Source organism: Cinclus cinclus, chromosome 3, assembly GCF_963662255.1.
Source record: "Cinclus cinclus chromosome 3, bCinCin1.1, whole genome shotgun sequence".
NCBI classification, from domain to species: Eukaryota; Metazoa; Chordata; class Aves; order Passeriformes; family Cinclidae; genus Cinclus; species Cinclus cinclus.
Window position 1 is genome coordinate 88,284,607 of NC_085048.1, and position 24,685 is coordinate 88,309,291.

General features: G+C 36.4%; 1 protein-coding gene across 2 annotated transcripts in view; it reads right to left on the bottom strand.

The window, feature by feature from the left end:
• Nucleotides 1-24,685, bottom strand: part of MTA3 (metastasis associated 1 family member 3) — a 129,539-nt gene that overhangs the window by 46,175 nt on the left and 58,679 nt on the right. For both annotated transcript variants that reach the window (XM_062489258.1, XM_062489257.1), the window contains exons 8-14: nt 22,564-22,663; nt 17,657-17,845; nt 12,360-12,434; nt 7,433-7,491; nt 4,808-4,932; nt 3,696-3,847; nt 2,991-3,213 (exon numbers count right to left, since the gene is read on the bottom strand). In XM_062489258.1, the coding sequence (XP_062345242.1) occupies nt 2,991-3,213; nt 3,696-3,847; nt 4,808-4,932; nt 7,433-7,491; nt 12,360-12,434; nt 17,657-17,845; nt 22,564-22,663 (923 nt within the window). The remainder of the gene's footprint in view (nt 1-2,990; nt 3,214-3,695; nt 3,848-4,807; nt 4,933-7,432; nt 7,492-12,359; nt 12,435-17,656; nt 17,846-22,563; nt 22,664-24,685) is intronic.

The following is a 24,685-nucleotide window of genomic DNA, read 5'->3' on the forward strand; positions in this document are numbered from 1 at the left end:
CCTACTGGCATCTGAGCAGGGGTTATGCTACAGGCTTCGTTAATGAGGAAAATCTAATTACCTGCACTATCTGAGGGAATAAAGAACAGGAAAGAATAGGACTTTGTTTTCTGCCAGTGGATATAATGGGTTGAGGGAGAGAAAGTGGGTGGACATTCAATAAGAGAAAATGCTCTGTCAAAACCTGGTTTTCACCTAAAAGATGCTTGGGCCTTAGGTTATCATTCCCAGAGGCCTCCATGCTCCTCCAAGACACCAGAAGCACCTGCAGATGCACTCAAGTACTCAGGTGGAATGCAAATACCAATTTATTTTATGACTGAGCTCTGACACGCTTGTTCAGAGTCTTTCTCAGATCTGGGAATCGGCTTCATTTACAACCTGGCACTTCAACAAAATGCACAAGACTAAGCGGGCATAAAACCTGGTACGCAGCTGGGATGAGTGCCCCAGCAATCCTTCTGTCTTCAGATTTTATGGTTTCTGAGTGTTGTTATGGTGCCTAATGCAATATCGTTGGGAAAAACAGGGATATTTTCAAGAACTGGTTTGGCACACATGGTCAGGAGAGTCTGACAAAGCATCTAAGCAGCCATTAGATTCAAGTTTCAGCAAACCAACATGGAAAGCAAATTCCAAATCAGTTCTTGGGCACTGTAACCATCTTATGCCATATCACATCATGGGTGACCTGGTACTCTGGCCAGGTGATTAATTAAGCATGACTGCAACATTTCTAACACCAACATAGATATTCATTCAATACTGTAATTACTCAGTGGATCCAGCATAGGAAATCATGACTGCTAGTTAAGGATCTTGTTTAAAAACCTAAAAATTATTTGCTTCAGGATAACCTTAGAAGAGGATTCAGGGCATTCTTGGGAAAGAGAAACTAGTTACAATAAAACTACAGAACACTTTTTTCTTTACTTTTTTTTTGCCTTTACTAGAGAAATAATATGACAATGGCAATGCATGTGAGAGCACTGTAATGATTCCACAGAAAGAGAGATTGCCAGAAACAGAACATGGATTGTGGGTACATGTGCATGTACAAGGAACATAATTTAAATTAGTTGAGGTATAATTTTGTTTCCACCATTAGAACATTATTTTAATGCTGTGTTCAAAAAACTAACAAATGTGACTTTTTTTTTCTTCAACCTATGTTAGGTCTAATTAGGAAGCATCAGAATTCAGAGACAAAAATCACAAGGTCCAAAATTTGCTTTAAGCAAAAATAATAATGAAATACCGACACTATGGGGGAAAAAAGTCTTTCTACTCTTAATCTGCCATTAATTGGCTGTAGGACTCTTTCATTCAAAGAAGAGAAAAAACAGCACTGCCAGTTTAAAGCATGAATGACTATTTCTTGCTGTAAAGCTCAGCTTTTCACTCTGCTCTTTTAAGGTTGAACACATGTTCTAGTATGATGATTAACAGTCGGATGAAACTTTTTTCTTGTTTTTTCTTCGCCTTAAACAAAAGTTTGATCTTTTTTTTACTGCAGTGAGTGAGAAAAAACAAGAGATATGGATAAAAAGATATAAAGTTCAAGTGAACTTCTAAATTTTCCTTCACGATTCAGCAGACACATAAATTTAAAGGTACAATACCTTTCTCTCAGAAAGTAACTTTTATTTTGGATTGAGGATTAAAACCATAATCCTAATCCACCCTCAGACATACTTCTTCCATGAAGAACAACTCACTTGATTCACACAGTCAACACATGGTTTCCTGAAATCTGAAAGTTGTTCCTGACTTGCACAGTTTTAAAAGAAGAAAGAAAATGACCAAAAGAGCAAGTAAAAAATTAGACTAAAACAATGAACAGAAATATTCAGCAAGTTTTGGAGTACTGCAGAAGTAGATGAAGGGTTTGCATATGTGTAATGGCTGGTCTTAAAGTACATAAAGGGAAAACGATTACTCAAAATCAGATTTTAAGCCTCCATGGAGTAAATTTCTTATAACCATCGTAGACATCATCTGCATCGCAAATAAGTGTTCTGGGAAAACATTTAGTGTTCATCTAGTGAACATGCTTATAAGCCCCACATCTAATGATCTTTAAAGTTCTCTTCAATTCTAATACAATTGATAGTACAATGTGCCAGCATGGCTTATCCTGGAAAACCAAGCATCTGCTCCGAGAACTGTATCTCTGGAGAACTGGGAATCATAGCCAGACAGCGTGAACAGCAAAATAATGTGCCCAGTGCAGATACAAAAGCTGTTGAAATATTCAGTGACTTTGCAGCAGAATGTACACACATATGCAGGTAAAGAGGCATACTGTGGCCATCTACAAAAACTCATGGCCTTTTGTCATAGTACTAGAAATTCATCAGGCCTTTATATTTTGGCTATAAAAAGAACAAGCATAATACAGAATTTTATTTAGAACTAAAATCTAAAACTGGAACAGAGAAAACCAAAATGATGCAACTATGATGTAATAATAAACACGGCTATCACCACCATCTGATTGTCACAATGAATGACAAAGGACTGTATTGCACACCATATTTAAATTATGAAACCCCAGCTCCTGATTCTTTGACCAACCCCACTGAATAAAAGTACAGCATGTACAGATCTATAGCTTCTGCTCAGCACACGAATGAAAAAGAACAGCAAAGCACACTTCTTTCATGCTGCCTAGTAGGAAGAATGTATGATGTGGCACTGATTTTTCCTCCCTGCCCCCCATTTTTGTTAATGTCAATTTTTGAAAGTGAATGAGGTAGTAGCTATCCCCTTTTTAATTAATTTGAAGTGTTTCCAGAGCCTAAGATCTGTTCAAGGCAACCGGAATTTATCCAACGTGTCGGTGATATGCTGGACAAATGGAAAAAAAAAAATGAAAAGCGAAAGCATACAGACAAGAAACGTTTATTGAAAAAGAAAATAAAATTAAAAGACAAAAAAATGGGTGGGAAGCACAGCACACAGAACTAAGAATTAAAAAAACATCTTACATTCTGCCTTAATGGCAGCACAGTTAATAGGGACAAAGGGACGTCGCGCTGCCTGCCGCAGCCGCAGGGTGTTTTTGCAGACCTGCCGGGCCAGTTTTGTCCAACACGTGGTGTGGAGGAAGAAGGCCTGCCGTGTTTTCACCGCCGACTTTGGGCTGCCCGTGTTACGCACCGGAGTGCCCTGCGTGGCCTGCCGCGACAGGTGAGTTCGGACATGCGATTCCTACGGGAAGGGACAAAGAGAGCACAACACACACCTCTGAGTCGCAGCACTCAAACGTGCCCCAGCTGGACTAACCCACAAGAATAAGCAAATAACTACACAAATAACAGGCCTGTGTAGGAAGCTGTAAGCCACAGAGCAGACAACTCTACTGAGAATGGATATATAATGCCATTCTAAATGATACTGTATAGTATATTTAACATTTCAGAGATAACGCACCATTTGACTGACAAAATGACATCTGTACACCAAAAAATGCAGGAAGCACATGCTTGTTTATACAAGAAATAATCAAATGAAGATATGGCATGGTCTGAGCACTGTGCAGTTCCACTTAACACAGAGAAAGAATTAATGAACTGAGTTTTGTAATACCAAAGTTGAATACATACATAAACAACATTCCATTAAATAATCAAATCACAGTCTTGTGAAAGCACCGTGTTTTGTTTTAGAAAAGTTTGTCTACACAATCCTACCTCTGTGGGTTGGCTGGAAGACAGTTTATCTTCATCTGTCTGTGTGGGCATTTTCAGGCCACCATATTTCTTCCAATAAATCCAGCAAGATGCACACAACCTACATTGCATATTAGGAGGGCCCCAAGAATACCATTGGTGAGACTGCGGAGCTACGGAGGAGAAAGCAGCACAGGTGAACTGGTGCATGCTACAGTCACTGCAATAAATCCAAATGCTGTAATAAATGACTATATAGGGCCATAACATACGGCAATATCAGAGCACTGCATGGATAAACATTTAATATATTTAACACGGTAAGTAAGAACTTGGACTGTTTGTTGCTTTAGTTTTTTACAAAAGCACCACAGAAGTCAACTCCAAAAGGAAATTTTGGAAATGCTTTTGTAATGAATTTCAAGCCAGGGACTTGGTATTGCTGAGATTTTCTCCCAGAGGACTACAGGAGGAAAAAAACCCCCAAAACAAAACAAAACAAAACAAACAAAACAAACAAACAAACACAAACAACCAAACCAAACCAAACAAACAACAAAAAAATCCCACTATTTCTAATTTCACTCTGGAAGACAGGCTTATTAAATTGGATTTTCCATCTGCTCTCACATAACCTCTGTTGAGGGCTGCTATTTCAAGAAGTCCAACAAAAATGATCAGAAACACACAAAATACTAGAAAGAAACAACAGTCCTCCCCATCTTCCCCACCAACAACAACAGAGGAGGGAAAAGCACCCCAAAACTAGTCAGAAAAAAAAAAAGAACAGCTCAAAAACCTTGCAGCCTTAAAGGAAACCCAAAAATAAATTTGAATCTAGTTTTGTGAAGGTAAAGGAATAATTGATCAATGCCATCATATTATACTACTTAATACTACTATACTACTTTCTGCACTTTATGAATCACTAAAAAATAAATCATAAAGTAATTTGAATACTTTAATTAATATACTGAAGGAAGCTCTAACTTTAAAGTTATTTCTGCCATAAGAGTAATTGCAAATTATCCTCTGTCACATGCTAACAAAAGTACATACCTTTTTTTTTTTTAACAGCACATATTAAGATTCACTCAAACTCTGGAGTCATTAAAAAATATATATTTACTTACTATAGCAGCTTTCACAAGCCCGACCTATTACTGTGGCTTGTGCCTGGTAAGAGGCTCCCATTGCTCCGTTGACTGCAGCAGGTTTCCCATTGTTGCTGGATATTTGATTGGGATTTGGTTTATTGCTTAAAATATTTTTTTTAAAGTTAAAAAAAAAAAAGTTGGTTTTATTAACTGGTTAGTCAACATGAAGACAAACAACCAAATTATGGAATTCTGATGTGCGTTGACAAGATCAATAAAAGCTTCTCTAAACAAAAGCAATTTTTGTACTCCTCCTACATTATTTTCAGCATTGTCAGACACTTGCTGTGTTAAGAGCTGCTCCAATACTCCAATTTACACCTCTTTAGTGTGGTCACATGGTCTAAGCTACTTGGCAAGCTCATAAAAGACCAAGTCTCAGGGTCAAAGCATTAACAAAAGTCTGACATGGAATTTGAGAAGGTGGTTCTAGTCAACAGGTAAGGCTTTACAAGCTGAGGATGAACTTTGCATGAAGTATAACAAGAGTAGCAACAGTGCCTGTAATACTACAAGGTGGTTCATCCCAGGAGAGGGTCAAACAGCCTCTTGTCTGAAAAACAAGTACACACAGTAATACAAGTGCCTTATAACCATGGCAAAATCCACCCATATATCAGGTTGTTCTGTCTCAGTTCTCTTCTAAACTACTGCCTCTCTGAGGAGGGTAACTTGGATATTTCTGTTTGGCTTTTTTAATATTATTATACTATACCATTCTTGTAATTATTGTAACACCTAATACTTCAGTGAAGTAGGACTTAACAGGTTAATTAATTCAGAAAGCATTAATGTACTTCTCACCAGACTAAGTGCAATATTTCCAGAGTTTCAACCTTTTGAATCTTAATTACCCTCAATATAATGCAAGGCTGGATACATTGATTCTGGATATAATTATTTGTCACTTTAGGTAGCATAAAACATATTCAAGAAATTTTAAAATTACAATTGAGTAACCTTTGCTGTTTCAAGTCTCTATTTCAAATGCCAACAAGTCTGTCTTCTGCCTTCTCTTTTTTCACTATATCAGCAAGAGACAATTTTACAATTTCCACATATTTTTTTTATCCTGGGCTCAAGGTACAAGAAAAGAGATTGAAAGACAATTAAGTCTTCCACATTATGATTTGTTGCCTAGTTACCTTTCAGAAAAGCCATGAATTGAAAGGGACTCTCTGGTATTAAGGAGAGAACCTTGCATTTACAAGAAAAACCTAATGATCAAGTTCAAAAAGGTACTCAGCTCCGAGAATCAATTCTACTCAGATTTCAAATGCAATAAATTAGTCTTGAAGCAGAGCATTTAGCAATCCCACGACCACCACAGATACCAAAGATTTGAGAAGTCCTACCATCCTCCTACTGTTGACTAGGGATTTTGTCTGGAAATGGAGGCAGTAAGATAAAAGCACAAAAATCCCACATTTTGAAACACATTTTGTAATCCAATACAGCTGGTCCCTACTGTGAACATATTGAAAATCCATAATTGTCCACGCAGACCAAGGAAATTAAATTGAAAAAGCGTAAAGACTGAGCTCCTTATGGTTTTCCTAAAGCAGCCACTCATCTGAGAAGGTTAGGGAACACACATACTAGAGGTTTTAGCTTTGCTTAAACAGTGTGACTTATTAGAGATGTGAGCTTCAAAGCTCACAAAATCTGTTCTAAGAGTAAAATAATTAATTTAACAGTCTGCTGCTTTCATTGTTGACATCTGTTTAAGAGAGAAAAGCCAGTATGAAATATGGAAATGAAACTCTGTTGTATGTAATTTATACAAGCCATCAAAAATCTTTGCAAAGTTCTTCCTTTCGCATTACATTCTTATACAAACACAAAAACAGGAAGTTCATATATAAGTTAAATTAATATACCCACAGAAAGCTTAGAGAAAAGTGATTTGTAATCCTTTCTCTTGTCATAATATTCAGGAAATTATGAGTATGAAGGAGGGATTTTATCTTTTTTTCTGCAAACTACATGTTAGCAGCAGCAGATACAGCATCCAGTTTAAATCTAAAAGAAATACAGATCAAAAACCCCTCAGAAGAAAACAAGATTGTATTAATAGCACGTGGTCATAGATAGATCTGGGGCTGCGTGCTACTTTTACTTTAGAATCAGAACATCTGTTCTCTCTAGATGAAAAAGAGATTCTGTCAGCCAGATAAAACTGTAATGGGAAATTAGATTTTATTTCACGTAAGTAGTTCTATTTTGAAATATTGCATTTACACAAACATGAAGTGTTGTGCTACAGGGATTTGGAAGAGATTAGTTTGGAAACTGTTTTTTAAATTAACAAGCTCTTCTTGAATGTGAACAGTCCATGGGTAGCACTTGATCAGCCTTTGTAAAACTTCCAGTTCCAGACAAAAAGATTGCATGTCAAAACCAAAGAGATCAGTAAAGTAAGAAGGATTCACTTAAGACAAGAGTTTCTAGCATTTTCTGATTATATCTCTGCATATAACAAATCCTGTGAAAGTAACCATCCAAGAGATGACTAGGAAAATACCACACATGTAACTGCATGTTACTGTTTCAGTTTTACCTGTGTATTACTCAAAAAAATTACTTTGTTGTTATACTCACTAGGTGGGGATGTATACTTGCTTCAATTTACTTTCTGCTTCAGCTGCTTTCAGACGTTTCTAGTTGAAAAATTAACACATTAAAATATTTTATTATCCTGAGCTATGACATCTTTAAATTATTTTTATTTTGTGATTTCACAAGAGCCTCCAAAACAAACAGAAATCTACACGATGAAAATACATGAAAAACAAGTTCTCAATTCTTATTATTAGCTTGAATTCATAATATGCTGTCTTGCCCAGTAAAAGTCACAGGCCTCACATATGACAACAGAACTGCCAAAGATGACACTTACGGTTGACATGAATTACATCTGTATAAACACATACGACATTGTGCCTACCCCTCACTGCAGAATTGTAGAAATTAAATGAATGAAACTGTGTTCCTCATCAGTCATGTAACAAAACTTCTTGTCTGCTCTGTCCAGACTGAGCTTTTATAACACAGTACAAGTAACAATAAAGTCCACTGACTCTTAGAAATAACTAAACACTTACTAGCATTAAATGCCATCAAAAACGTGGTTCAGGAACATCACAGTAACAGGGCAGCTATTCTACTGTCAAGAGAGTCCGAGACTTTACTAAATCATTATTTTCTTACATTACTTGCAACAAACTCAAACCATTTTGCATTTCTATAACACTGAGAAGTTTTAGTTATTGCCGTGTATTATACAAGTAACTAAAGACAACAGTTTTTTCAGCAGTGGCACAAGAAACACAGAGTTCAGGTTTCTACAGGTTATCTGAAACATTTGTATGTAAAAGATGAAGAAAAAGCTTTATTTCCCTGTGCTTTCCATACTCGAGACATTACTTCTGTTCACTTGAGAGAAAAAAGTGAAAAGAGAGAAAAGGATTTGAAACATGGACTATTTCATTACAGGTGATAAAAAAGGAGGGGATGCATTATTTCCAGCAATAATAAATCAGTACTACCTGTCTTTATCAGGTGATTAAAATTCAGTCCTTCCCTTCACCTGTAATTGCCATTTCTCCTCTGCTGTACTCCTACTTTTTGATATTCAACTTCTGCAAGGTTTATAACTCAGGAAAATATTTCCCACCTTGAGAAAACTATCATTAGATGACTCTGCTCTGAGAGTCCCTTGCCTGAGCCATGAAGTGAGCTACAGGGTTATTCAGCTTTACTGGCCCAGCAGTCTGAATAAACCTCCTGCTGTAAACTGCTGTTCTTTTCCATTTCATTAAGTTACCTCTGTATTGTCCATTTATAAAACTATCACTTATAAAAAATCCATCTTTAAGAAGTAATGTATAACAAATAGAGTTCTAATCAGTCCATGCCACCATTAATTAATTCCCATGTGATATGAGAGCTTTTCCATTTAACTCCAAAATAGGTTTGTTTTTTTTCCTTACAGCTTTTTGCTCTTCACAGATGCCTAGCTGTTTGGAGCTACAGATGACCCTGCTGGTACCGTTGCAATCCTTCCCTAGTGCCAGGCTTGGCAACACTGCTCTACCTTCAGTGGGTCCATAGAAAAATCCAAACAGTCTGCTCTGCCTGCTTGGGTCAGTTTTTACAACAGCAAGGAGAAAGAACAGCAGCAGCACCATGCTCCAAGTCTCATAAACTGGTACTTTTTCATCTGAGAACATTTCACAGCCTCAGCAGAGGAGCTCTCAAGGGTGAAGTGTGTCTGTTTAACAGCAAGACATGGGTATTCCACAACTGTCCCTCATTGGTTTTCATATTACATCCAACAATATTGAATGTTTTTTCAGCCTGAAAGAAGCATGTCAAACTGCCAGGCAATGGGGGTTAGAACACATTTCTCAGAGCTTCCTAATAAACTGGCTCCATTCTACAAAAACAAATAAATCTCACTGCACACCTACCATCAGCACAAGAGAAAATACCATCAGGGGCAAGAAAGGAGGAAAGTAGCCCTGGAGCATTGTCAGAATGTAAAGGCATGTATAGGAAGCTGTAAGCCCTGATGGCAGTGTCAATGAGAAGTGACCATATACATACTGATTAAATTTTAGCATACTTTTTGTACTGGCATGAGAGTTGTAAGGAATGCAATTTAACAATTGCTTTTCTCCTTTATTTACTAAAGTGAATGATATACTGCCTTCAAAAAAATAATCAATGGCACTTCAGTATAAGATATATTTTTATGCATTAAAACTATGGCTAACATTGGTCTATAAAAGCAACAGAACATAGCACAGCTTGAATTCTCACTGACATACCAAATTCTAAGTAGTGAGAGAGAGGAAAGGATGCAGAAAGAAAACTACCAAGAGTTGCAGTTTCTGAGATGAAACCTCTGTCTGTTGAAGTCTAGAGATGGAACTGGTAAAAGCCGGAATTTGAAAATGAAAATATTTAGACAAGAACCAAAACCCCAGTTTGTAACAAATCCCCTGGAGCAACGTAATAAATTGCTGGAGCAATGTAACAAAGAGAGTTGATGCCTTACCTGAAAAAAAAAATTACATCTTAAACAGTATTTCAAACAGGTCTTATAGACTGCATTGCAGGGGAGGTCAAACTACACTAACCCAGTTTTTCACCTGGGGTCTACTGCTTTTAATGAACTAGCATTGAAAATGAATGTTTGCGGGTTTTAAGAATTTTTGTTATGAATATCAACTTACAAATATTCCAAGAAATGACCTCTTCCTTAAATTAGCACTGCTTTCAACAGTGGAAATAAAGAAATGAGAGGGAAATGTAATATATTCTTACAATAGACCAATTTAGCTACCAATTAATTTAGCTGCCTTCCTTAAACACTATACTTCATGTAGTGGCCATGAGAAGTTCCCTATCACCAGGAATGATTACCCAAGGCTGAATTAGTTTTGCTAGACCAGTTCAGAGAGCTTTAACATATCTTCTGTTTGCTTTGACTTGAAGGGAAGATGTTCAAAAAAGCAAGGTGGTAGCAGTACCTCCAATGCCATTAAACCACCACACTGATAACTTTACAAGAATAACATTTAGTAACAATTATGATAAAAGAAACCTTTCCCATGCTTGACACAACACATCCATTTCACACAAATAAATAAAGATAATTAAAAGCAATTTTTCATATTAAATCACACCAATCTAGAACTCAGAGATTGTATTTTAAGATTCAAGTATGTGCACTGACCTTTTTCATCTTCCTATTCCCACCAGTCCCCCTGCCCCTCAAGCGTGAGATTTAGAGAAGAATGACTCTGAAATTGTCACTTTATTACTGAATAATTGTCTCCTGAACTACATTCAATTATCACTGCTTGTTCTTTTTTGGGAAAGAAAAAGATCCTACAGATATTGTTTTTACTTAACTGTACTAATTTTTTTACCATTCCCCAAAAAAACTAAACAAGGGCATTATGAAGTTCTGATCCCTTCTTAGGAAGGATTACAGAAATGTTAACCAAGATAAAAATTAGGCATTTGGCCTACACTAATTTTATTATTGATGATCACATACATGACCCTGAAAGAACATGTCTGAAGCATTCCATCCTGAGTGTATTGCCATAGTCTGAGCAGAATGTTGGAAGTTTATTTAGTTGCAAGTAAAACATGAGCATTTACAAGAACATTCAGTTTGCAGATAACCATAAAGACTAAGTGATTTTCCTGTAAAAACCCTAAGCCTGTGAAAGGATATGCAATCTTAACACACGCACCTTGATCATTGTAGCAACAGAATCATAAGAGAGCTCTAGAGAACTACAAAAGGAATCCTAGTCTTTCATCAACCACTCCAGAGCAAATATTTTAGAAAAAAGTCACATTTTTATCTGATTCTTAAAGATAATCTGTTGCCCAGCCATTAAGACCTGACAAGATGCACAGCAAATCTGTTGACAGCACTTTCCTAGGATAAAAATGAACAGTGATAAAAGGGGGTTAAAAGTGAAATGAATGGTGACAAACCTAGAAAAACATGCCTTTATACGGTACATATTATATTCTATTTGTATTGTTCAGAGAACTAAAATGTTCTAGTGATACTCCAAGACTCTCCCAAAAGACCTTTCCCTTACCTTCCATGCCCTAACAAGATGATGTAGAAACAATTTCAAATAAACCAGAACAACCTGAAGTAATCCTCCCTCTGATACATTTAATCTGAAACAAGTCCAAAGACCCATCTAACAGTACAGCTGCAGTTATTGCAGCATAAAAAATAGTTTCAATACACTGTCCATAACATCACCATTAATTATGCAGCAAATAAAGGAACTACAAGCTTAAACATTAAATTGGAAATTAAAATGGAGTCTCTTAAAGTATTTTATATTTAAACCAAGATGTAAATATAATAAAGAGTACAGTATATAAAAAGCACCAACATTGACATTTTGCCTAAACCAGCTAAAAATATCCCGGTATTGGTATCCAATATATCCTAACATGCTTTTGCTCCAGAGCAACCCAAACATTCAGTTAGAAGGATGAACACATCCACTGTGTGCAGAATGGTCCCAGTTTTGAAATGTTGGTAATGCCAAAGTAATGTTTTGTCCAGAAGTACCAATAAAAGGTTCATAACACCAGTAGCCACTTTAGCACAATGTATTTTTCTGCTTCCTTCAGTCCCATGGCAGAGCTTCGCAGCCTAAAGCATTTGCTCTGCAGCTCATTTCTGTCTGATCCCCTACTGGAGGAGGACCCATGAATCCCATTGCTTCAAACCAGGATACAATACAAAGAGGTTAAAAAGCTCTTCACAGCTATGGGATGTACAGCAGGCATCAGAGGATTCGACAACGCAGCCTGCAACAGCACAGAACCACTGGCCTATACCCCAAAATATTACTTTAGGCCTCCCATCAAATATCTTTTCAAGAACACAAACAGATTTTTCTGCTTTAACAAGATCACTTTTTTTTTAAAGAACGTCTCAGTCTGATTCAGTCTGAAATAGTCATTAAATTACCTGCTGCACATATCTGTCAGTGGTTTTCCACATGTAGTAATACTCAATGATGCTAGTCAGCGACTTCCAAGGGAGCTGAAAAACATTTGTTTGTTACAAGTTAGTGGTTCCAAGAAATTGCAATGTCCACTTCCTGTTAAACACGTGTTAAAACCAAGTATAGTTGAGGCAAATACTAAAACCTGAATGTATTAAATAACTTCATTAGAATCCATATGCAGACAAACACATATTACAATTAGTAATACACAACTTTTCCTTGTAGTTAACATTTTAGCAGAATTATGATATCACACATCCAAATCTAAATATAATTTATTAGTAATAAATTTTTGAATAAAATTTATTAATAACTTTAAGCCATATCATTAAATAAAATTATCAAAACAGAATGCAGATTTTCATCAGGAAACCGAGTAGGTAATATCTCTACTATAAAGTGTCAGATGGAGAATAACATTAGGACTGAATGAAATCATCTTGACAGGACTGTGCTCGAGTCTCATGGTAAGTTACTCTTGAAAAATACAAAGGACACCATACTTCACAGATTTTTCATGACCCATGACAACTCAGCTGCTCAAACATTACCACTAGTTTTGCATAAACTCCCATATGCTCTCAACTCTTAACAAGAAACAAAAGGATGCAAGGGACAAATGTTACTCTGAGCAACAAGAGTGAGACTGACAATAAATATTTCACAAAACTCTTTGTACAAACAAGGTACCTTTGATAATGAAAATTATTTTGGGCGCCCATATTCATCAGTAAAATAAAAATGTGTTAACATAAGTGTAGGGGAGAAAATTAGGCAATCATTTTTAATTATCACCAAATAATCTATTTAACTCCACAAGGTCTTTTGATAATTTAAATTAGGATGTCTCATCCAAAATTCATGCAATTTTTCTTCATAACTTGGAAACATTATTAATTTTTGTGTTATGTTTCCTAGAGGCACGCATTAATGAAAATATTACCTGCTTTCTAGAAACAAGAATGATGTTTAGGAGGTTCCAGAAAATACAGGTGTGGATTTCTTAAGTAAGTTTTCCAAACTTACTGGCCCCACAAGGCAGCTTTCTGCATTTTTTAAGCCAAAAGAAAAGTTTCTGGCACCTTTAGTTAAATTCCTAAAACATCAGAGGAACACCTCAAACTGCCTCTCCCTGCATGCAGGAGCTCACTAGTTTTTCAAGCTGCTTGATACAGGTCCAGAGTCAGAAGTGTACCACAGTGTGTGAATCCCTGACTATTTACATTTGATCCCAAAATAGCAGTGTACAGTGAAATGCATATGCTGATGTCCCAGTAAGTAGTAACACAGTTCAGGTTCCTAAATTCCTTTTGCTTTCTCAGGTGAATTATGCCTTGAGAGAAATCTTCCCTCAAAAAGGCCACTGACAAGAAGATGTGTTTGGTGTGAGGTGACACACGAAATGATTCTTGATCTCCAGCTTCACATTCCTGCTGGCTTCCAGGTGAAATGCTGTCACCTCAACCACCTGCCATTGTCAATTAGTGCATTTTAGCATATCCATAGTTATTTTCCTTCCTGAATATTTATTAGCACGTTCACACTACAAATGTTTGCCATTTCTCCAGAAGATACTTTAATCTATTTCGACTATGGCTGTGACACCAGTATGTTCATTCACTCAGTAGTCATCTACAATTAAAGGAAGGCAATTAAGATGCTTGGATCAAATAACTGTAATCCTTTTACACTTTGATTCAAAACTTGGAAAAGCTGTTTGACAGACCGAGTATGGATAACCAGTATTCCATTTACCTATGCACTTAATGCTCTGAATTGCCAGTGAAGCTGTGAGCAGCCACAGAATACTATATTGTCATTACCAAATTCTGTTCTTGAAAGAAGTAAACATGCTCATCTGCATAACATTTTTGCAGGAGAAAATTAGCAAAAGCTATCAACTCTATAAAAACAGAGAGAGGGGAATTATAAGTTTCTTTAGTTTCTCCAGGCTAAAAATAGACCAATCAAATCAGATCAGCAAGAAAAATTTAGGATTATAAAGCATCCTAAAATGAACATGGTAATTTCAAGGCATGTTTTCATAATTTTCTAAAGCTGGAAAACAGTTGCCCCTGCTTTCTATAAACGGTTCCTATTCTGGATTACCAAGGCCTTTCCTGCCATATCTGAGATGTAATAGTTACAAATTTGTGAAAACTGTTGATAATGATAAACTAAGAATTAACAAGTATAAGATCTTTGACTTACTGTTAGGAAAATAGTTACATTTGGAGAACATAATATACGCATACTTTTTCCATTCTACTAGTATGGAATGTGAAATAATTCAAACACATCAAGTAAATTGAATTAGCTTATAAGGTTTAGCTTGATCAGGATTCACACTGAGTCTTAAAGACAGAAGAACCTCTCCTACAAGAGTCAATGAGTCAACAGCTAATGAAAATTATTATTCAAAAGCTAGACTGGTAACAATTACAAATGAGCATCTCCTATGAAAAAAGGTAAAGAACTTTACACCATTTAATTCATAACAATCTTGTTTATAAATATTTAGTGTTTGTAGCTTAATACTTGAGCTGCACATTGAACATCAAACAGTGGCAGTTCACAGTAACTGCTGGAAAAGTAAATGGCTCTGCCCTTTACAGAACTGTCATGTAAGGGCTGCAATTGCAGCTGCTGTGCTTTGCAAATCTGGGCTGACTCAGAAAAGGCAACTCCTCTGGGATGTAATGACTCAGGCAGGTACTACTTCACCCTTCTGCTTCAGGAGACTGCTACCAATCCCTTTCTGCCATGCAACATGACTTTCTTGCCTGTCCTGTGGCACCACTGCATGTCTGCTGAGGTTGGAGTTTAATCTCAGGCACTGAAGACTTTAATTTTATCATTAGATCCTACATGGAGACCTTTCACACATACATTATCAGTTCATGATCTTCTTTGCCCTTGCTCTTACAACACATCTAAGAGTACTTAGATACTTACCAATAAGTAAATTCATCAGTGGCTCACCACTGAAAAGAGGGATGATAACAGATAAAAGTATTATCATGGAAAATCACTGCTAACATGCTACATATTTATACCTTGCCTCACCTTGCTGAAACTCTTCACATATCTGTGATCTAAATCTCAAAGGACTATTTTCAATGATTACTTAAAAAGCAAATGTGTGTTGTCAAATCCCTGCACTTTTAGAATGCTACACAGGAAATGAGAACACAAATTTTACACTAGAGAAATGAAGATATCCCAAGATTATACATTGACTAACATAATTGAAAGATTTCAAATTACACAGAATTAAATAAAGGCTCTGGACTGTTCTTAGTACCATATAAATTGAGATATAAAATAGATGTTCTTCTAAGGATGTTTTTTAAATGACACTTTTTCAAAGATTAAAAAAAAAAGCTACTGAGAATAGATAACATCCCTGTTCTAACTAAATGAAGCTATAATTAATTAGTGCCCCACATCCATTTGTGCTGCACTCTGACTCATGGTTAAGATGCTCTCAGTAGGCTATGCAATGCTATCACAAGATCTGTGTGTGTTTCCTGCTTTGAGAAGAGACCAGAGGAAAATAGCTGTGTTTTGGGAAGGAAGATTTAGTGAAAGAGGGAGGGTATCAGGACAAGATTTTATCAGGGTATCCAAGACAAAATTTGAACATTGTGAACACCTTCTAGTAAAGTCATTCAAATATTTATCATTTGAATATAAGAAATGCAGAAGAAATTCTTGTGACACGTTACTACACTGCATCACTTTAATGTAGTAGTAGGTAACACAGAAATTATACAGAAAGTAAAAATACCTCATAAATACCAGAGACAAGCCTTCTGCATGTTTGCTTACAAACTGTGTTAAGACACAACTTGTATACAGCCAATAAAACATGCTATATGCTTAAGGCATTTTCAAAAGCCAAATATTATATATTAGGAAGCATTTAATTAGAAGACATAGCTCCTGAGCTATTGCACAATTACAAATGAGAACCATTTGTCTATATAAGAAATAATAAGGAATGTAGTTTACATTAAGATTCATGTTCTAAAAAAGCTATAAATATTATTTTTCAGTAATATTTTCTTGAACTTAAAAGAGCTGTTTCAGCCATAATGCAACTTTCAACCTTATGTCATGAATGCAGTGAACATTTTCTCCCTTAGGAATCTCAAAATTAAGAATGCAGATATAATACACCTATTAAAATGTCAGTTCTTTAGAAAAACAATAGCCTTTCCTTCCCACCTTCATTCAACTACCTGCTCCATTTCAATTCTGTGAAAATGAAGGAAAGACAGCTCAGCTCATTACCAAGCCTCCTCCCATTGTCCTGCATTTTATTTTGGCAGGACTTCTACATTTAACACATGGTACTTTTTTCCCCCTCACAAAGATTATTAATAAACTTCTGCAAAGAAAATAAAAAAAAAATCTGAACTCTCAGAGTCAAGCAGAATGAGATTAATGTGAAAATGTTTCAATCTACTTCAGTCTTAAATAATGGAATTCCTTTGGTTCAAATCTTAACTTTTTCACAAAGCCCAACTTGAATATGATACAACAGAGGAAATATTTTTGCTTGAATGAAAAAGGCTCTCCATAAAATGTGGAAATATTTGCAGTAAATTACTAGCAATTCCAGCAATCAGTGTTAGAATCCATTTAATTTCATTAGTCTGCATTAGAATTAGCAAATTAAAGGTTTGCTGCCCTATAGTCTGATACTTCACTACCAAAATGATTGTAGTTAGAACATATTGGAAAACATTTCTTTTACTTCTCAGAACTGCCAAAATATCTAACATGTCAAAACAACTCCCTGTAGTACATTTAAAAATCTATCTGAATACAAATTTCTCTCTACTAACCATAGTAGGAAACCCCAGCTTTTCAAAAACACCCAGGGGAGTCAGCCATGTAGCTGCTAATGAATTTCACTGGAAATTGTGGAAACACTCTGCAAAGTTCCTGGACCTTTTTCAGATGCTTGTAAGACCCTTGCAAAAGTCCATATCAGAACGTCTCAGCATAAGTTGTCCTACCTGATATTAAACCACTAAACAGATTATCTTCTGGCACCATCTTTCCAAACAACAGCATTGAACAAGAAAGTATATTGGCTTTCAGCCAGATAAAATGCATAGATACATTAATCACACGTACCAGCTACGCAGATTGCTCCCCTAGCTAAACCTTCCAAACCTCCAGAAAGCAGCTATGCTCAACCATGGCAAAACACAGCTACAGGAAAGAGCACTACTTTTATACTTACAAAGTCTTGTCGAATGTCATTGAAGTCCTTGCCATACTTTTCCAATGCCTCTTCAAATAAACTAGCTTCTGATGCTGACCACTCTTCCATTTCATCTCTACACAAGACAGGCCCTCCCAGTGGCACTAGAACACTGATGGCACTGCTCAGATCATAGTTGTGTTTATGCAGTGTGTCCATTGCATGAAACTGGCAGGGACAAGGAGAGAATAAAGATGTGTTTAAATAGACAGTAGTCCATCTCAGTAATGCAAATTTAATTTATTATTCTCTATAAACCAAACAAGGACCCTCAAACAGTGCTAAATTTGGAATCTATTTTGATATCATAGTATTATGCTGCAGAATATGAGGAAAATAAATGGTTTATTACTTAATCTGGGAAAGGAAATACCTTGATAAAATGTTTACCAAAAATGACATTAGTTTATTAGTTCCTGCAAATTACTGGCAAACATTTCTAAATAATCTCTTGTTGGTAGAAATTGGTTCCAAGAAACCCAATAAAGACAGTGGCATATATTGACAATGGGGCCATTTTCAATTAACAGAAGCTCTAAATAATAACTAAACAGCTGCTCAGACATCTATGAGCTGAATAGTCTCATTGCTGGTGAAGGAAGACATTGTTTTCATTATCATCATACTGAAAGAACAGCAAGATTTTCATCCTTTGCTAAACACTGTTGTCACAGACAGGTAAATAAGGTTTCTTTGGTTGATTCCCTTTCTGTTATAAAAGAGAAAAACAGAAAACAAACAAATTAAAACAATCTTCCCACTGTAGGCAACACTGAACACTCCCATTGCTAACCAATGATGGGGAATATAAAAAGTAAACAAATCTACCCGTCAGGAAAATGAGCAGCACACAAAAAGCATTTCTGACTCAGTGTCCCAAAAGACCCCATGAGCACAATCCAACTGGCTGTGCTGAAGGAGGAAGCAGAGTTATAAGTACAATAATGTTTGTGACTCTGTATCAGCCTCCTTCCAGTGTGTCCCACCACAGTGCAGAGGTCCAAGGGGCACGTGCAAACTCACACATGGCCACAAGCCCTGCTAGGAGAAAACCTTCCAAAGAAGGAACACTCCTGCATTATGAGTCAGTACAGCATTTCCAGCTGAGCTTCTGCATACAAATCTACTGCAAATAATGGATTTTTCTGATCTTTTGCCATCTTCCATGAATGACTGTTGCCTTACTCCAGTGTTTACTGTAAGTCTTTGAGTGCTATCAAACACAAAACTCTGTTTTGTCTGCAAGAAGCAATGTCACTATTATCCTTCAATCATTTTACTTAAGGTTCAATCAAATTCACCAGCCTGGAGAAAAGTCACTGTTAAAACCAAGTATTCTAATATAAAAATATGTAACATAATACCTAAAATCCATCAGCTTCATATTAGAGAATGTACATTGAAATCACTGGTTTATTATTTACCTTTCAGGCAATGAGTAAGCCAGGCCTAAAGATTGAGCCCTTACAGTTGAGTTTTAAATCTTTGTTTAAACTGCAGCCCTCATAGAAAAGCAGTACACACAGAACATCTTCCAAGCAGCTGCTGAATCCAGATCTATTCACTGATACCAACTTTCATAAAAATGACAACAGAAGTGAATAAATCTGAATCTTGCCCTTGTCTTTATGTTCATTTTTCCTCTATAATAAATATATGACTCGTAATGCTTTTTTTTTAATATTTCTAAAGAAAAGATTCATACTGAACTCTGTGGATAAGTGCTGTCTTCACTGAGATGTCCTGTGACAGAAGACCATCGACAAGATCATTGATAACAACTCTGCCTTCTACACGTCTGTCAGCCCTGACCTGCATCAAATTTCCACAATGCAGTGCTAACCGTGGTAGCAAAAGCAAGAGAAGTCTGAAGGAATTCATAGAGGATGAGAGAAAAAGTTCTGGAGTATCTTCTTTTTTATCTGCTTTACCCTAAGAGCAGGAGTGGGGCATTGCCTCTCCTGAACAGCAGCCTGAAGGACAAAGAACCATCCTTCCCTAAGACCCCTTGCCCAAAGCATGCTGTCCAGCACAGGCGTGGGGGCCCATCAGAGGAAAAGTGTTAGTCATGCAGCTAAGAGGCAACTTCAAGTCCAAATACAAGCAGGCAGAGGAAGAAACTTCCCACCAAAAGCTAAGGAACAGCTGCATAGAGCTGGAAGAAGGGGCATGAGAGGGCAACCTGCAACCAGCCACACAACACAGCTCCCAAACCAGCTGCAATTCCAGACTGAACTGCCTCCAACAAAGCACTCAGACTGGAAACTGAGTGTGCATTCTCCAACTCAATCATATTTTAAGTGTGTTTCCCTTAGGAGCCACATATATGGAAGTCTAATAAAAATCATTAAAAAGACACCATGCAAAATGCAAAGAAAAAGACTGCTCATACTTTTGATTTTGAAGAGACATCCACCATGTCTCATCATCCACCAAAGAGCAAGTGATGCTATCAGCCTACTTTACTTTAAATGGCTCTCATAGTCAGTATATGTACTATGAAATACTTAAGAATTTGAAACAGAAAGTCTTCCCAGTCCCTTTCTCTTCTTAGAGATCAATTATCACAATAAAATAAAACACTGCCTTTGAGAAGGCCAGAAATGCATGTTTTAGTTGGATGTCTCACAAATCTTTACCACTGTAAGAGAAGAATATTATCATCTAAGAAGGTAAACACACATTGTTTCATGTCTTCAGTAGGGTTTTCTAAAAGCAGGGGGTTTCCTATCTCGTCTCATTACCTTCCCTATGTTTTCAAAATAAGAGCCTGAAAGCAGTTGTTATTTATCTGCAAGAAACGTGTACATCAACCCTGAATTTATCTATGCTCATAATCTAGGCTTTTTTTTAATCAGTCTGTTTAGAGTTATCTCTGATTAAAACTAATTATGGTTAAAACTTCATTAGGAACACTGGAAAGCTACAGGTGTGGCTTACAGAAATCCCATTAATAGCACTTCAGGTACAAGGGTTATCTGCCTTGCACTAACAAGATAGATGGTGTAATTTTCTTAGTGTTGAGCACCTACATACAAAGTATAAATGAGATACCCCAGAAGTTCTTCAAATGTCTCTACTAACTGTAACTGCTGCTGAAAATATGCTCCCAATTAACATGGAAATGTCTGAAAAAGTAACTATTATAATGATAAATATGTCTTTTCTTAACTTAGAAGGAAGTACATTGCCAAAAAGCAAAAAAGTAGGGTTTTAAAAAGCTGAGGGGGTAGGAAAATGAGAAGAGACAGACACAATAATTAAGCCTAGGGTGGCTCCTCTGATGCCTCATTATAAGATATGCCTTTCATTAAGTGTAATGGAACTTAATGGATCATTTGCAATGGAGAAACATTAACATGGCACTCAAACAAAGTATCCCTTTATTAGCAGCATTGCACACGTACTTACTTTCAAATGAGAAATTGCCATAAGGATAAATCCACTCTATTAATCACTGAATACAGGATGCAAATAAAGAAGGGATGTGCAATGTGTGAAATGTATTAAAAATTCTTAATCCAATGAAATATTATATAAAATTAAAAATGCTAAAGAACTATTTTGATGAACCAAATAAAGTATTTAATGTGAACAGAATTGTGGTTTTAAAAGTCATATTAGCAACTGTGACACAGAAAATTCATTTTGAGTATTATTGAAAACATTAGATTTTGCCCCTGCCTTTACAATAATATCGTAGCCCAGAGTAAATCAGTTTCTTGTTCAATAACCTTTGAGAATGCTGTAAAAGGTAGTAAATATTTTTCTCATAATAATAAAAAAAATATTCTACTGGGAATACAAAAATTGTCCCAGTGGATCGGACCAATCACCCATCTAAGTAGTGTCTCTTACAGTAGCACCAAGGAATATTAGCTACAATATTCAGGTAAGTGTAATCACAGTCTGAGGTCAATTCCCATTTCATTGACTAGCACCTACAAAGCTTCAGAATGAGGACATTTAGAAGGTACACCTTTTCCTATTCTTCTCATAATTTATGGCCTACATGGCTACATCATTTTTCTAACCTTTTTTTAACCTGCTAGTACTGTCCATTCCCACAAAATTTTGTGCAGCTGAATTCTAGGGGCTCTTTATTCACTTTATAAGGCAGTGCCTTAACGATTTTAAATTAATCTTTAAATTTTATTGAGTTTCCTCTAATTGTAACGCTCCAGTATCTGGTAAATAGCAGATCTTTTTCAGCCTAAACTATATGATAGTGTTTAGGAGCAAAAATACCTAAAATAATATAACAGTTGATGTCTTTGGAAATCTAAGTCAAACTTGCTTCTCTTGATTTTTGGTCTCTCACAGTGTTCCTGACACACTTTATTTACTGTAGCACACCTTCTCATCTCAGCTAGTATGATTTTAAAGAAACAAACCTGTAATCAATATATTTCTCCGTTTCTCTAAAAGATGCAGGTGCTTACATTAACAGTGAACAGCATACTGAGGAAACAGAGTAGGACTATGTAGCATTAAGAACATGCTAATTAAAATATTCTTTTAAAATACGCTTACAAAGTCAGATTGGTTATCCTTTAGAAAATATGATGACATATACATACAGTAAGTAAAAAGTATTATCCACACAATTTTCTATCAGCTTTATTACCACATACTTTAAATGACACTGCCCCAAATGAACCCCTGTACAGTGTGTATTACCCATTTGGCTGTGGGTGTCCACAGCTCTGGGTGATCCACAGCTAAAGCCATGTCTGCACAGCGTGATTACAGGGGCACCACTGAGAAGCTTAGAGAAAACACACAGGATTTTCTAACACGCACACACCCCTGGCATGCAGGTATCTAAAGGACAACAGGTGGAAACATGGATATAGATGTTGTAGGATGTTTAAGAAGCCACCCACCAGTGTGATGTCTCGGGAAGCAGCAGCTGCACTCATGTGCAAACTGGGTTGCCTGACAGAGCTACTGCAGTCCAAGGCTCGAGCAAATGTGCCAACCGCACTGCAACAGAGGAACAGGAGCAACAGTAAATACACACAAAGATGTCTCATATCAGACCGTGTCATAGAGATCAAAGTGTCCTTTTACACATGGAAGTCACACACTCTTAATATCAACATGAGCAGGATTAATATTAATACTCTTAATATTTCAGATCTTTGCTAACAAAGGACAACTTGATAAAGACAAATCACCGAACACTGCAGCAAAAACTTTGATCTTCTGCCCCCAAAAGTAACAACGTGCATATAAGAACAGCAGCTCAGAAACAAAAGATGCTCAGAGAATTCTCATGCACCAACCTCTTAATATATCAATTTTTCAATTAATTATGAAGCCAAAGGTTCTCCACAGCTTGGGGTTTACAATTGGGACTACTATTTCTAAAATCAAAATACTTAAAAATTATATTTCAAATTAAAAAGGGGGTTCACCATGTCGTTGAGAGGGAATTAAGAACATTTTATTGACTTCAATAGTACGCTTCCATTAGTAAGGCAAAAAAAAGCATATTAGCTTAGTGCAAGGTACCCCCAGAATCCTGGTGTTGTCACAGGTTTTAAGCAATAATGAAATAAATGGATTTCTCAACCTACTTAATTAAAGCATTCCATTATTGAAGTTGACGTATTGTTTCCAAAACTTTACTTTCTTTTCCACTTTTGTTGAGGAATTGTACACGGCATCTATTACACTTAGACGGTTCTAAACTGCAGAAAATTCCTTGGAGAGGAGTAAACATTTCTTGGAAATACATCTATGTATCATGCACAGTAAAGGAAAAGGTACATAGAGATTTTGACTGGGCCCAGCGTATGATACAGGAAATGAGCAAAGATGCAGTGGCACAAAAAATTATCAATAAACAGATCAGAGGTTCCTCCAGTACCTGGATTTGTACAACTCTTGAGGTGCATTGTGTCACATTGCTATCAGAAAAAAACTCATTTGTTGCAGTTATGACACAAGCCCTCCTAAATTCAAAGACCCAGTTAGGTAAGAGATGTAACACAGTGCAATCCTCTGGCACAGGGACTCAAGCATCACTCAGCAATTACAACCCACACAACTTAAACTGCAGAATTATGCCAGTGGTGAACATCACTGACAGACAAACACACATTGCTGTATCCTGTAAATCTGATATTCAACAGTAAAATAATGTGCACCAAGAGTTAAACTCACTGAAGTTATAAATGATCATGGAGAAACTGACAAAGTATGTTACCACAATTTTATCTTGAATCTCAAAAAATTTAGTACCAAATGCACATTTCAGTACTGGCTGCCACAGTCTTACAAATTAAGATTCAACAGCAGTGATTCAGACCCCTGGTATTAACTGCTTTCCTAAAGGCTGTGGAATAAATAAGTGATATTCAAATGTTTTTCTATACCCTTTGCTCCCTCTTTGTAGAGATGGCAAATATGAGACAAGAACACACACACATTCTGTTTTCTTTTTTTTTCTTTTTTTCTTTTTTTTTTTTAAGCTTGGCAGTACATAAAAAAAGTATTTGTCCACAGATCAATCCCAAGAATAAGGCTCTATTATGAACACATTTCCTGATAGTCTGTCAACCCCTTTCAACATGTTGGCATTGATAAGGGCTGTAGCTAAGCAATCTTTCCTGTGATCCTTCTGTCCCTACTGCTCAAACCAGTGAATGTGGCATGACTGCATTTCCCTTCTGCTGCTACCTGCTAGTTTCTTATCTTCCTTTTGCATAATTAAAATTATTGTCTTTTGACCACATTTCTAAAATAAAGTCACAGGATGCTATGAACACTACAAAGAACATTCTCACAGTCACTCTCTGGCAGATCAAACTTTTGAGGCTGACTTCAGAGCCCAAGAGCATTTTGTTGCCAAGAAAGTACAGTCAAAATTAAGAGCCAATATAAAACTAGGTTTCTTCTGATTAAGTGATAAAGATGTAACAATGCACCAGTGGACATTGCTTCCAGTGCTGTATTGAGTAGGAGAATATTGCAACCATCAGAAGAATGCTGTGTAGGATT